Here is a 12315-nt window from a genome sequence, read left to right as displayed (position 1 = left end):
ACAAAATAAAAATATAAAAAAAATAAAAAAAAGAAGATTGGTCATGGACAACCACTAGATTTTGGTTTTGTGAAAAGCACCGGATGTGCTCTAGAAATAGTGAAATCAGGAGGTCCACGGGTAGAAAATGTTGTTTAATAAGTTTGGTTGTGAGCTTAGTAAGGTTTGACCTCTGTCTCTGGGACTACAACTAAATGAACAGTAGATCTTAAAGATTGGTTTTTAGCTTTAATTGGTCAAGTTTGTCTAAAGTCTAGACTCCAGAGTATCTAAAGATGTATTTTCCATTTGGATATTAATTGGTGGTGCTACTTAATCTCGGTTGACCAACAGTTTAAAAAATTGGGTAAGGCTCAATACTTTGCTGGATCAAATCAGAGCTTTCATTCTTTCTAGGATCACAGCTCATTTTGTCACTGCAAAACATTATATTCCTATCACGAGAAGCCTTCTGTGAGCCTAGCTGATTAATACTTGGAGGTTCTATGATTGGATTCCAGCTGTCTTGATGCAGTCTCTTATGACAACTCCGAGATGGATCCGTCAATTGATAGTTACTGCCAGGATTTTTTACGACTTGGGTATGCAAGCTGTAGCACTTTGTGGCCAGCACTGTAGTGGATGCCTGAGTATTTGACAATTCTGAATTTGTGAGATTTGGCCTGGTCTTTTAAGTCATGAGTTGATGGGTTTGACGTGACCTATTTGAGCCAGTCTGTGAGGCATTGCACTCGCTGTTTGGCTTCGCATTGCGAGCGGGCTTAGATGTAGGTTTCATTATGATGAACTTTCGGGAATGGGAAGGAGGACACTGATTTAGAGTAGGGGAAAGGAGACCAATGGCCACTATTGCAGTGTCATGCAATTGTCTTAATGTACAAAGAATGCCTACAAGGTGAACAGACTTTATCGAGTCAGGCCATCCGGCTCCTGGTAGCACAGCCGCCCGATATCGTTAACCATCTGACATTGAGTCTTGGAAAAAAACAAACAAAAAAAAAAACAAAGCATGCTATTTACCTTTATGTCTCACAGCTCCCTAACAAACTGTGGTTTATAGCAATTTATGCAGAAATAAACAGGTCAAAGCTAGTAGCCTGAAAGGAATATGCTACTTACCAGTATGCATCTGTTCTTGGCATGTAGAGCTGCAGAGTTGTACACTTAGCATAGGTCGCCATCTGGTGTTGGGCCCGGATGTTTGCAGTTTGTTTTTCTTCTTGGACAGTCTTTGGAAGTCACGAGTTTGGTGACTCCTCCTTCGGTCCGTACTGCGCATGGGCTTCGGCTCCATCCTCAGATTGTTTTTCGCCAACAGGGAAATGATGGAGCATAGTAATAACAGTGAGAAACCCATGTGTTGTATCTAAATAAGATGTACTGGAACGGATACAGGTAGCCGGGGAGGCGGGTGGGCGTGTACAACTCTGCAGCTCTACATGCCAAGAACAGATGCATACTGGTAAGTAGCATATTCCGTTCGAGGCATATGAGCTGCAGATTGTACACTTAGCATAGATTATATAGCAGTACCCAACCTTAGCGGCGACCACCGGTATCCGTTGCAGCTGTTTGAAAAAGTGTCATTAGTACAGCCTGGCCCACCCTAGCTTGCTGCTTGGAATGCACATCTACACAGTAGTGTTTTGTGAAGGTGTGCGGTGTAGACCATGTGGCTGCCTTGCAGATGTCATCTAAGGGTATATTCCCTAGAAAAGCCATAGAAGCCCCTAACTTTCTTGTAGAGTGGGCTTTAGGGGGAACAGATAATGTTCTCTTTGCCTTTTGATAGCAAATTTGTATGCATTTTACAATCCACCTAGCTATCCCTGATTTTGAAATGGGGTTGCCTTTATGTGGTGGAGAGAAGGAAACGAACAATTGTTTAGTCTTCCTGAAGGGTTGCGTTCTTTGTATGTAGTATAGTAACGCCCTTTTTACATCAAGTGTGTGTAAGGTCCTTTCTGCAACAGATTGGGGTTGCGAAAAGAAGACAGGTAATTCCACTGATTGATTGAGGTGGAAGGGGGAAATGACTTTGGGCAGAAACTTCGGATTTGTGCGAAGTATGACCTTGCTGTGATGCATTTGTATGTAGGGTTCCTGTATGGTGAACGCTTGTATTTCACCAACCCTTCTAAGGGAAGTGATAGCTACAAGGAAAGCTGTTTTCCAGGTGAGAAACTGTAGCTCACATTTGTGCATTGGTTCGAAGGGCGGACCCATTAGTCGTGTAAGAACTAAATTTAGATTCCATACAGGGGAAGGTGGTGCCCTGGGAGGAATTACTCGTTTAAGGCCTTCCATGAAGGCTTTAATAGCGGGCACTCTGAAGAGTGATAAATGCTGCCTGTTTTGTAGATAAGCAGCGATCGCTGCTAGGTGTAGGCGTATGGATGAATATGCCAGGTTACACCTGTGAAGATGGAGCAGATAGCATATGATGTGCTGTATGGATGCATCTAGGGGGTTGATTGTATTGTTACGGCAGTAAATTACAAATCTTTTCCACTTTGCGGCATAGCATGCTCTAGTGGTAGGACGTCTGGCTTCCATGATGATGTTCATGCAATCAGGGGGAAGGTTAAGGTATCCGAATTCTAAGATTTCAGGAGCCAGATCGCCAGGTTGAGCTGAGCTGGGTCCGGGTGCCTGATTTCTCCATGGTTCTGGGTTAGGAGGCATGGGGAAAGGTGCAGTTTTTGATGTGGTACCACTGATAGTTGTAGTAGCGTGGTGTACCACGGCTGCCTGGCCCACGTTGGAGCTACCAGAATGAGTGTGAGGGAGTGCTGTTGTAGCTTCCTGACCACTAATGGAATTAGTGGGAGAGGTGGAAAGGCGTATGCAAATCTGCCTGACCAGTTCATCCATATCGCATTGCCCTTGGACAATGGGTGTGGGTATCTGGCGGCGAAGCTTGGGCATTTTTTGTTTTCGTGGGTGGCGAAGAGGTCTATTTGAGGATGCCCCCACTGTTTGAAGAATGGGTGAAGAACTTGTGGATGCAGTTCCCATTCGTGTAGTTGTTGCGTTTGTCTGCTGAGCAGATCTGCTATGGTGTTTTGTACTCCTGGAACGTGCTGTGCCAGGAGAAAGATGTTTTGGGGAATTGCCCATCTCCATATGCTCTGGGCTAAGCGGGAGAGCTGGGGAGAGTGTGTCCCCCCCTGTTTTTGTATATAATACATCGCAGTCATGTTGTCTGTGCGAATGAGGACTGCTTTGCCCGAAATTTGTTTTTGGAAAGATTTTAGGGCTAGAAAGATCGCCAAGAGCTCCAGATGGTTGATGTGGAGCGATTTTTGCTGTGGCGTCCATAGACCTTGCATTGTGAGGTGTAGGAGGTGCGCTCCCCAGCCGGAGAGCGATGCGTCCGCTGTTAGAATCACCTGAGGAACCGGGTCCAGGAACGGCCGTCCTTTGGAAAGGTTTGTGGTGTTCCACCACTGCAGAGAGTGATGTGTGCGGCCGTCCACCAACACCAGATCCGTCAGCTGACCCTGGGCCTGGTTCCACTGTTGTGCTAGGCACTCTTGAAGTGGACGCATGTGGAGTCTTGCATGGGGCACTATAAATATGCAAGACGCCATCATTCCTATGAGCTTCATGAACACTCTTGCTGGAAGAGGGTGTTGGGGAAGGAATGTTTTGCGTAAGGCTTGAATGCTTGTGATTCTGGCTGAGTTTGGATAGGCAATACCTTTGGAGGTGTCTATAGTGGCCCCGAGATATTGCTTTGTGTGAGATGGTATGAGGTGGGACTTTTGGTAGTTCACCGTGAAGCCTAGCTGGTGGAGCAGTTGGATGGTGCTGTTTGTATGTTGCACACATTGGTGGTAGGACGTGGCTTTTATCAGCCAGTCGTTTAAGTAAGGGAAGACGTGAATGTGTTGACGTCTGAGGTGTGCTGCTACTACTGCTAGGCATTTGGTAAACACTCGTGGTGCAGTGGTGACCCCGAAGGGGAGAACCGTGAATTGGTAATGTTGCCCGTCCACCACGAACCTGAGGTATTTCCTGTGAGAGGGGTGTATTGGAATGTGAAAGTATGCGTCTTTCAGATCCAAGGTTGTGAGAAAGTCTCCCTGGCAGAGGAGTGGGAGGACTTGTTGTAGAGTGACCATGTGAAAATGGTCTGAATGTATGTAGGCATTTAGAGGCCGGAGGTCCAGAATGGGTCTGAGGGTCTCGTCTTTCTTTGGTATTAAGAAATATAGAGAGTAGACCCCTAGATTTCGTTGATTGACGGGGACCTGCTCTATAGCGTGTTTTTGCAGGAGTGAGAGTACCTCTTGTTTGAGCAGTGTGGAATGTTCTTGAGACATTGGGCGGTGCCTTGGTGGGATATTGGGTGGGGTAGATGTTAGCTCTAGACAGTACCCTGACCGAATGATTTGGGTCACCCATTTGTCCGATGTTATGGACTCCCATACGTGGATAAAGTTTTGTAGTCTGCCCCCGACCGGAGTGGAATGGTCTGGGGGGAGCGGAGGGGAGTCATTGTGCGGGGGGGGTGGCAGAACGGGTGTTGTTGGTTTTGCCCCTGCCCTTATTGTTGTTACCCCTGTAACCACCTCTCTGATTGCCCTTTGAAAAGGTATTTTGAGGAGGGGACTTGTAGGAGGTAGAGGCGTTATCGGTGGAGGAGCCTCTGCCTGTGCCACGAAAGGACGAGCGTCGAAAGGGACGTTTGGAGGCTTGTGTTTGGAGTGCCCCCATAGACTTTGCTGTGTCTGTGTCTTTCTTCATCTTTTCGAGCGCTTCGTCTACCTTTGGCCCAAAGAGTGTTTCCTGGTCAAAGGGGTGATTGAGTATGGATGCCTGGACTTCAGGCTTGAACCCTGAGATCCTGAGCCAGGCGTGGCGACGAAGCAGGACACTGGTATTTATGGCCCTAGAAGCAGTGTCGGCTGCATCGAGGGCACACTTAATGGAGGTGTTTGTAATTAGTTTACCCTCCTGTATGAGGTCATGAGCCTTGTGCTTGTATTTTTCTGGAAGGTGCTGCATAAGAGCCTCTAGTTCGTCATAGTGTGCTCTATCATATCGCGCAAGCAGTGCTTGTGTGTTTGCAATGCGCCACATGTTTGCAGCTTGGGAGGCGGTGCGTTTACCAGACGCGTCCAGAAGTTTAGATTCTTTGTCTGGCGGTGGGGCATCTCCTGAGGATTGGGAGTTAGCCCGCTTTCTAGCTGTGGAGACAACTAGGGAATCTAGGGGAGCAGGGCCCTTGATGTAAGCAGGGTCTGTGGGTGCCGCCTTGTACTTCTTCTCTATTCTAGGGTTCAGTACTCTGGCTCTGACAGGGTCTTTGAACACCTGTGTAGCGTGCTTGGTGACACCCTTAAGCATGGGTAAAATGGAAGTAGATTTGTCTTGTATATCAAATGTATCCAGTAGGAAGTCTTCTTCTACTGGTTCACTGTGCATGTCCACCCCATGGTAGTGTGCTGCTCTCTGCACTAAATGATGAAACCCTAAGGAGTCCTCTGGAGGAGACGGCCTTGATGGGTATAGGTCGTCCTGAGGTACATTGGGTATATCAGGGTTATTGTAATCCTCCCATGGATCTGGGGTCCCTGGTGGAGTGGGATCCATTGGGGCGTCCGCCGGGTAATTGTCCGGATCCCCATCATCCGGATCTGGGGATGGGGCCGGATCGTAGTGAGGTAAAGGTGGCGGAGACCTGTGAGGTGGAGGAGGTGGAGGAGGTAGGGGAGGCGGTGGTGGGGAGGGCACTCTGAGGGGAGAAGTAGCAGAGTCCTTCCTTTTGGGTGGAGGAGGAGGAGCCGGAGCATCAAGGCGTCTTTTCTTGGTAGTTAAAGTCAAAAGCCCAGTCTTTGGATCTTTGGACAAAGTCTTTTGTAAAGGGTCTGGTGTAAACAGAGCCAATGGTGTCGAGTCGTCTGTCGGCACCGGTGATTTCGGAACCGGGGGTTTCGATGGTCTGTGTGCGCCATGCTTTTTTGAGGTCTCCGGGTGTTTCGGCGTCGAATGATGTTTCGGCGCCGGAGCGTCGGTGCCGACAGATTTGTGTTTGTGTTTGGTCGGCACCGAGTGTCCAGGCTTCGGCACCGGTGGTTTCGGAGTCGAGCTGGATTTTGCAGTCTTCGGTGCCGGATGCTGTTTTTCGGCACCGGGTGTCGGCTGGCTCGATCCCGAGCTGCCATGAGACTTTGGGGGCTTCGACACCGGGCCCGAAGGTGGGGTGATCGAAGTTTTGGTTTTGGTTTTGCCCAGGCCGGCAGGCGAGGGAGTAACCTGAGTCTCTTTGGTTTCGGCGCGGGGGTGGGAGGGGGCATAGTACTCACGGCCCGCTGCGCTGGTGTAACGTCCTCCACGTCGGAGTCGTCGGCCTCGGAAGCGCTGACGACGTCTTCCTCCTGCTCGGTGTGTGTTTGCCCCGAAGCTTCGGCGTCGTCTCCGAAGATGTCCGGTGGAGCTGCAGAGGATGAGTGCGCCATGGTGCGTCGAGCTCTTCGATCTCGGATGGTCTTCTTCGATCGAAAAGACTTGCAGGCGGGGCAGTCTCTAGCCTCGTGTTCCGGAGAGAGGCAAAGGTTACACACCTGATGGAGGTCGGTGTGGGGAAATTTAGACCCACATTTTGGGCACTTTTTGAACGGAGTCCTTTCCATCGGCCGGGACCGGAGTCGCGGAGGGCCCGAAGGCCGGTGTCGATGTACGGGATGGAGAAAGTGCCGCTTCGAGAGATGAAGATGATGAAGGAACTCGAAGAATCGAGGATTTTCCGTCGAGGCTGGAACCGTAGAAGTTCGAAGCCGGAGCACGAAGTATCACATCCGAGCCCGATGGCGGAAAAAAACAATCTGAGGATGGAGCCGAAGCCCATGCGCAGTACGGACCGAAGGAGGAGTCACCAAACTCGTGACTTCCAAAGACTGTCCAAGAAGAAAAACAAACTGCAAACATCCGGGCCCAACACCAGATGGCGACCTATGCTAAGTGTACAATCTGCAGCTCATATGCCTCGAACAGATGGCTCGCCACAGACACAAGCACCTAATAACAGCATCTAATAAAGAATTATAGCTTTTATGGATTATTTACCTGTGCTTTTGTAGATATTTCCAGTCTAACTGCTGGTGAACTTTTACTGCAGGAATTTGGTGAGAAATCGGCAACTATAACTCTGGAGCATCAAGGGTCTGGTCTATTTTTCACAATATGGTGGTGCAAGCAACACCCATTAGAAAGTTGCAAACTTAGGGATCTAGTACGATGGCGTTCGGTAAATGGGACCGCCCGCAATGTGTGCGGCAGACCCGCAAATCCAATTAGGATGCGCCCGCCACACTGGCGAGCGCATCCCGCGTTTTTAACATTGCGGTGGGCGGTGCTTTCAGCAGCACCCGCCGCAATGTTAAAAAGGCATCTGTGCATTTGCATGCTCAACATGGCAGGCACTGCGCGGTGCCTGCCACGTTGTGCATGCAAATGCAGGGGGGGTACCATAGGTACCCCCCCATGTGCACCCCCCCACCACCCAGGGGGCCTGCAACGGGCGCCCACATGCGGACTCCGCATGCCTTTCCATGGCGGCGTTGCCGCCATGGAAAGGCACTTCACCGCCTGCATCATGATATGGATGGCGGTGTCTTGCAGACACCGCCACCATATCAATCCCCTTTTCTGCCCGGTCTCCTGTTAGACCGGCGGAAAACCGGCAGACGGTCTTTCCGTCTGCCGGGGTCCCCCCCGCCATCCTAATTTGGCGGTGGGGAAATGAGAGGCGGGCGGTGAATAATGGCTTGTGGATCGCCACCGCCATACGGGCGGTGGCGATCCGCCCGCCTTTATAATAGACCCCATAGTATCATAATGGCTTACCAACCAGTGGAAGGCTAAAGGAAACACCAATACAGTCACAATCTTGATATTGTAGCTTTACTGTCTCTTATTGAGGCGCTTCCCTGCCTTGGTAGTAATGAAAAGGACACCCCACCTACCTCTCACCTATGGTAAAAAAACAGCAGTGAATCCTCTGTGTTGACACTCGATTTGACCAAAGCAGGCAGCGTTGCTCCACACCACAGACGTTTTTAGTAATGGTGGGTAACTGGAAAACCAAAAGGGTGCCTAGGGTGCCTGGAGTGTGTAGTTTTAAAAGGCACTTGTGGGATTCTATAACCAGAAGCTGAAAAAATGCTACTTGTGAGCTTCCTGCTGTTTCCAGGGACAGAACAGCCAGCGTTATGGCTCCTGCAGTGTGAGCGGGTGTTGCCTGAAAGTTTTTCTCTTCATAGACTCCAGCTTGGTTCTTCAACTCCAGCACGCAGCAGCACTGCTCTGCTCTGCTCAGCATAATACACGATTACCACAGCTGCTTGAGGAAATTGAGCTCGGGATAGGCAGTGCACCTTCCGTGATTACTTGCCATCCCCTTTCCAACCTTTTTCAATCTTAGCATCCAACTCTAAACTTAATTCAGAGAGTTTCAGAGAGTTGTGAAAGAATACTGGCTAGTCTGTAATTCTACCGTTACAAGATGAAATCAACTCCTACTTAGCCATTGCAAGTCACTGCCAAAATTATTTGTTCATATTTTCAAAGCTATGATTCTTTTCATCAAGAGGTTAAGTTCGTGCTTCAATCCCACAAAAAGATGGCATTTTAATGATGAACAAAGCACATCACAAATTAACTCCTACATAATAATTAACCAGGAGCATTATCCTAAAGGACAGAAACAGAACTTTCAAATTTTACATCAACATCCCAAAGTGGGGAGAAAATCTTTGGAAAAAATGAGAACGAGACTAAGGAATCCACTTTAAATCTTCATACAGACATGTGGCACTATATAAAACAGCTAGATAGAAATAGAATGAATTAAATGGATCAGACACACAATGTTGCGATGTAAAAACAAATAGTTGGTGAATGACTAGTGGCTGCAGTGTAGCAATTGGCATACGATACGGGCCTAACTGCCTAGTTTTTCTCTGCTATTAATAGCCATGTATGTCATCGAAAACAAGAGCTAGTATAGGACAATTAACTTTTGGCACCGCAGACGGAATACAGAACATGGAAAACTTTGGGGCTAGGTCCCATTTTAGGACTTTGGCCCACAGAATGTTTGCCTCTTAGCCATGTCACAGAACACAAATCGATAGGACATCTCTTCCCTGGTGTGTTGCATCATATCATGTCCTCACACAAGTCTGGTTAATGGTCTGACTGATCAATACAATGTTGTTAAACCATAGGCACACTATTATTTTTATCACTTATTAGCATTCCAGTACTAGCTTCCGTTTGCAGGAAACAAAATGTTATCCAAATGAGAGAGGACATATGTGCCACTGTAGGCACACACAAATGCGGACACGTAGAACTGCCACGCAGAAAAGATTTTCTGAGAGAAAAGAGTCCACACTGTAAAAGATGCAATATTCTTAGTGCAGAGCAGAGTGCTCATAGGACTAGGACAAAATCACTTTTGACCTGCTTAAATTAAAGTAGAACACATGGAACGTTAAGACAAAAAGCAAATAAATGTTGCATAGATGCGGTTTCAACCTTATTACACCTATTGCTTTCCAAGTTCGTGGATGTGATGAATTTCAATGGGAGTTCTCCACAGAGCCCCAGAGTGCTCATGGTGGTCTAGGAGAGCCATGTAAAAATTTCACAATGAGAGGACGCACATTTTTGTCAGTTAAGAAAACGTTCATCCTAAAGTACACAGAAATGCAGTGGGAACGTTTCCTTTGTTGCAATAGAGGCATGGTAATCCTGAAAATGGGAGCTATTACTAATGTTCTCAATGCAGGCAGAGGTACTCACCTAGAGCTGGGTATCCCAGATAAAATCTATCGGCTCCCAACCACCCAAGGAATAAGGAAAGTGCCACCGCAACCTTGTAGGAGTAACCGTTTCTGCATCAAAAGAGAAGGGCGAAACATGAACAAATCACACATAAATGTTTAACAAACAGATTCCCATTCCACAACAAAAATCATATAAAGGGGCAATCAATTCTGAAGAATAAAGGATATTTCTAATAGGAAGGTTATGCTTCTTATGCTTTACACTGGCACAACGCAGTCAGACTTAACTTGGAGTTAATGTGTAAAGTATTTTTGCAGCACACAAAGAATAACAAAGTGAAAACACACAAGAAAAATTCCAAAACAATTTAGAACAGTGAATTAAATAAATAAAAGGATACCAGAACAACAAACACCCAATCAGTAGAATTGAACATATGCAATTTCAAAAGTTTTAGGCAGATATAGCACCTTACAGCACAAAGTGCCACTTGTGGTCACCTGGTTGTGCTAGACCACAGGAAATTCACAACTTCAGGCAGACCATGATGGAACGTGTGCCGGGTGCAGAAACCAGGTTAATCCTGCTGAAAAAGTTACCTTCTCACAGTCCGGCGCGAAGAGTTAGGTTTGCGGTGGAGGAGGCCACAAGATGCAGGAAGCGCGTGGTAAAAAGTTCATTGCTTTAGACCGAAGAGCAGGCCTTGAGTCGTGGATTGTCGTTGCCAGGAGGTGCAGGTTGTATTCGTTGTAGCACGAAGAGCAGGTTTGGGAATCGTGGACGGTAGTTGAAGGATCTCCACGTTGGTGGTCACCATGGGCTGTCGTTACTGTAGCGAGAAGTGCAGATATCGCTTTACCACTTGTTGCTGCTTGTTACAGCAGGGTCGGGTTCACTGGAACTTCACACTAGTGGTTGTCGCGGGCGGTAGAGTCTTGGCACAAACACACCAGTTCATGGTTGCGAAGGGCCCAAAACTTCAAGATTTTACCTTTCTTCACAGGAGGAGCTCAACTGATGCGAACCATAGGTCCAGGACCTGGGAAAGATCCTCTTGGGGATCAGGAACTCACTCCAGCAGAGGCCAGCAGGGCTCAGGCAGGTCCAGTTGAGAGTCCAGTCCAGCAGGTCAGCTGAGCAGTTGCAGAGATACCTCTGTAGCTTGTAGTATCCAAGTAACTCAAACATGAGGTCAGCCAACTGACCCTTGGAGACACTCAGGTTAGCCTGGGATGAAGGGAGCAAGTCCAGTCTTTCTTCTCACACAGCAAGGTAGTCCTCAAGCAGCAGGACTGTCCTCTGGTAACAGCAAGGCTTCTGTAATGTCCACAGGTCCAGGCGTACACTGATGAATCGCTCTGTAAATCCACCATGTACACCTTGAGCAAGTCTTTGAATTGAGGGGGGGATTTCCTATCCTGCCCCCACATCAGGTTCTGGAAAGGTCTTCCCTTCCCCTGTCAAGACTCCATGAAGTCTGGATGACAAAAGACTTAGGGGAGGTTCCCCTGTATGTGCTGGAGGAAATGGCCATATCGCCCTCACCCAGTCCGGTTTTGCCTCACTTTCTGGGAGGAATATATAGAATACACAACCCCAACAGCAGAGCCATTCACACTCATGTAACCCAAGACACTGGCAGAAGACACAAACTGTTAAGACAAGAAAATGACAACTGTTTAAAAGTGGTATTTTTAGAACTGTGACTTAAAATCAGATATTTCCATTAACCCTTTCGCTGCTAGACCGGAGCGCTGAGCCTTTTTTTGGGCTATTTAGGGAAGTTTGTACTTTGTCCACTATCATTTTTTTCCCACATAATGTATCCATGCCAAATATGGGTGTTTTTTTCCAACGTCCTGGGGATTCCAAAGGTACCCAGGGTGTGTGGATTCCCCTGGAGGGGACTATGAAAATAGCCAATAAATAGCAACATTTGTTTTTTGGGGGGAAAAATAGGAAGAAAGTGCTTCACAAAAAAGCTTCTGGTTTTTTCCTAAAATGGCATGAACGAAAGGTCTGCTGTGCTAAAATCACAATTATCCCAGCAATCAGCAACATGCAGAGCCGAATCAAAAAACTATTTTTTTACCACAGTTTTGCCATTTTTCACAGAGTAGCCCATTTTGACAAATGTTTGGGCTTTTAACTTGCATCCAGTTTGTGATGGAAACCAGGGTGAACCCCATGGGTGGTGCAGAAAAGCTATACATTTCTTTTTTTTTTTTTTTTTTAAGTTCAAAAGAGTTTTATTAAGCAGTAAAAAGGTAAATGCAATACAAGATATCAATTGGGGAGAAAGGGAGGAATAAAAGAGGCAGGAAGGAGGAGGGGAGTGGGATTACAAATAAAACCTATAAGAGAAATTGCATGTAGAAACAATGAACATGGGCATTGAAAAGAAATAAAGAAATTGTGTCAATTCTGATCAAACAGTAAATTACAAAGAGCATAAAAATGAAACAGCAAGGTAAAAATATGCAGAACATGAGAAAGGGTATCATGGGGGTTTGG

General features: G+C 47.2%; 1 protein-coding gene across 3 annotated transcripts in view; it reads right to left on the bottom strand.

The window, feature by feature from the left end:
• Window positions 1-12315, bottom strand: part of TM2D1 (TM2 domain containing 1) — a 247610-nt gene that overhangs the window by 110042 nt on the left and 125253 nt on the right. For all 3 annotated transcript variants that reach the window (XM_085602451.1, XM_085602453.1, XM_085602452.1), the window contains exon 5: window positions 9817-9908. In XM_085602451.1, the coding sequence (XP_085458577.1) occupies window positions 9817-9908 (92 nt within the window). The remainder of the gene's footprint in view (window positions 1-9816; window positions 9909-12315) is intronic.

This window comes from Triturus cristatus, chromosome 4_2 (genome assembly GCF_964204655.1).
Source record: "Triturus cristatus chromosome 4_2, aTriCri1.1, whole genome shotgun sequence".
NCBI lineage: Eukaryota > Metazoa > Chordata > Amphibia > Caudata > Salamandridae > Triturus > Triturus cristatus.
The sequence above is the reverse complement of the archived record's forward strand: the minus strand, read 5'-3'. Positions and strand labels throughout refer to the sequence as shown.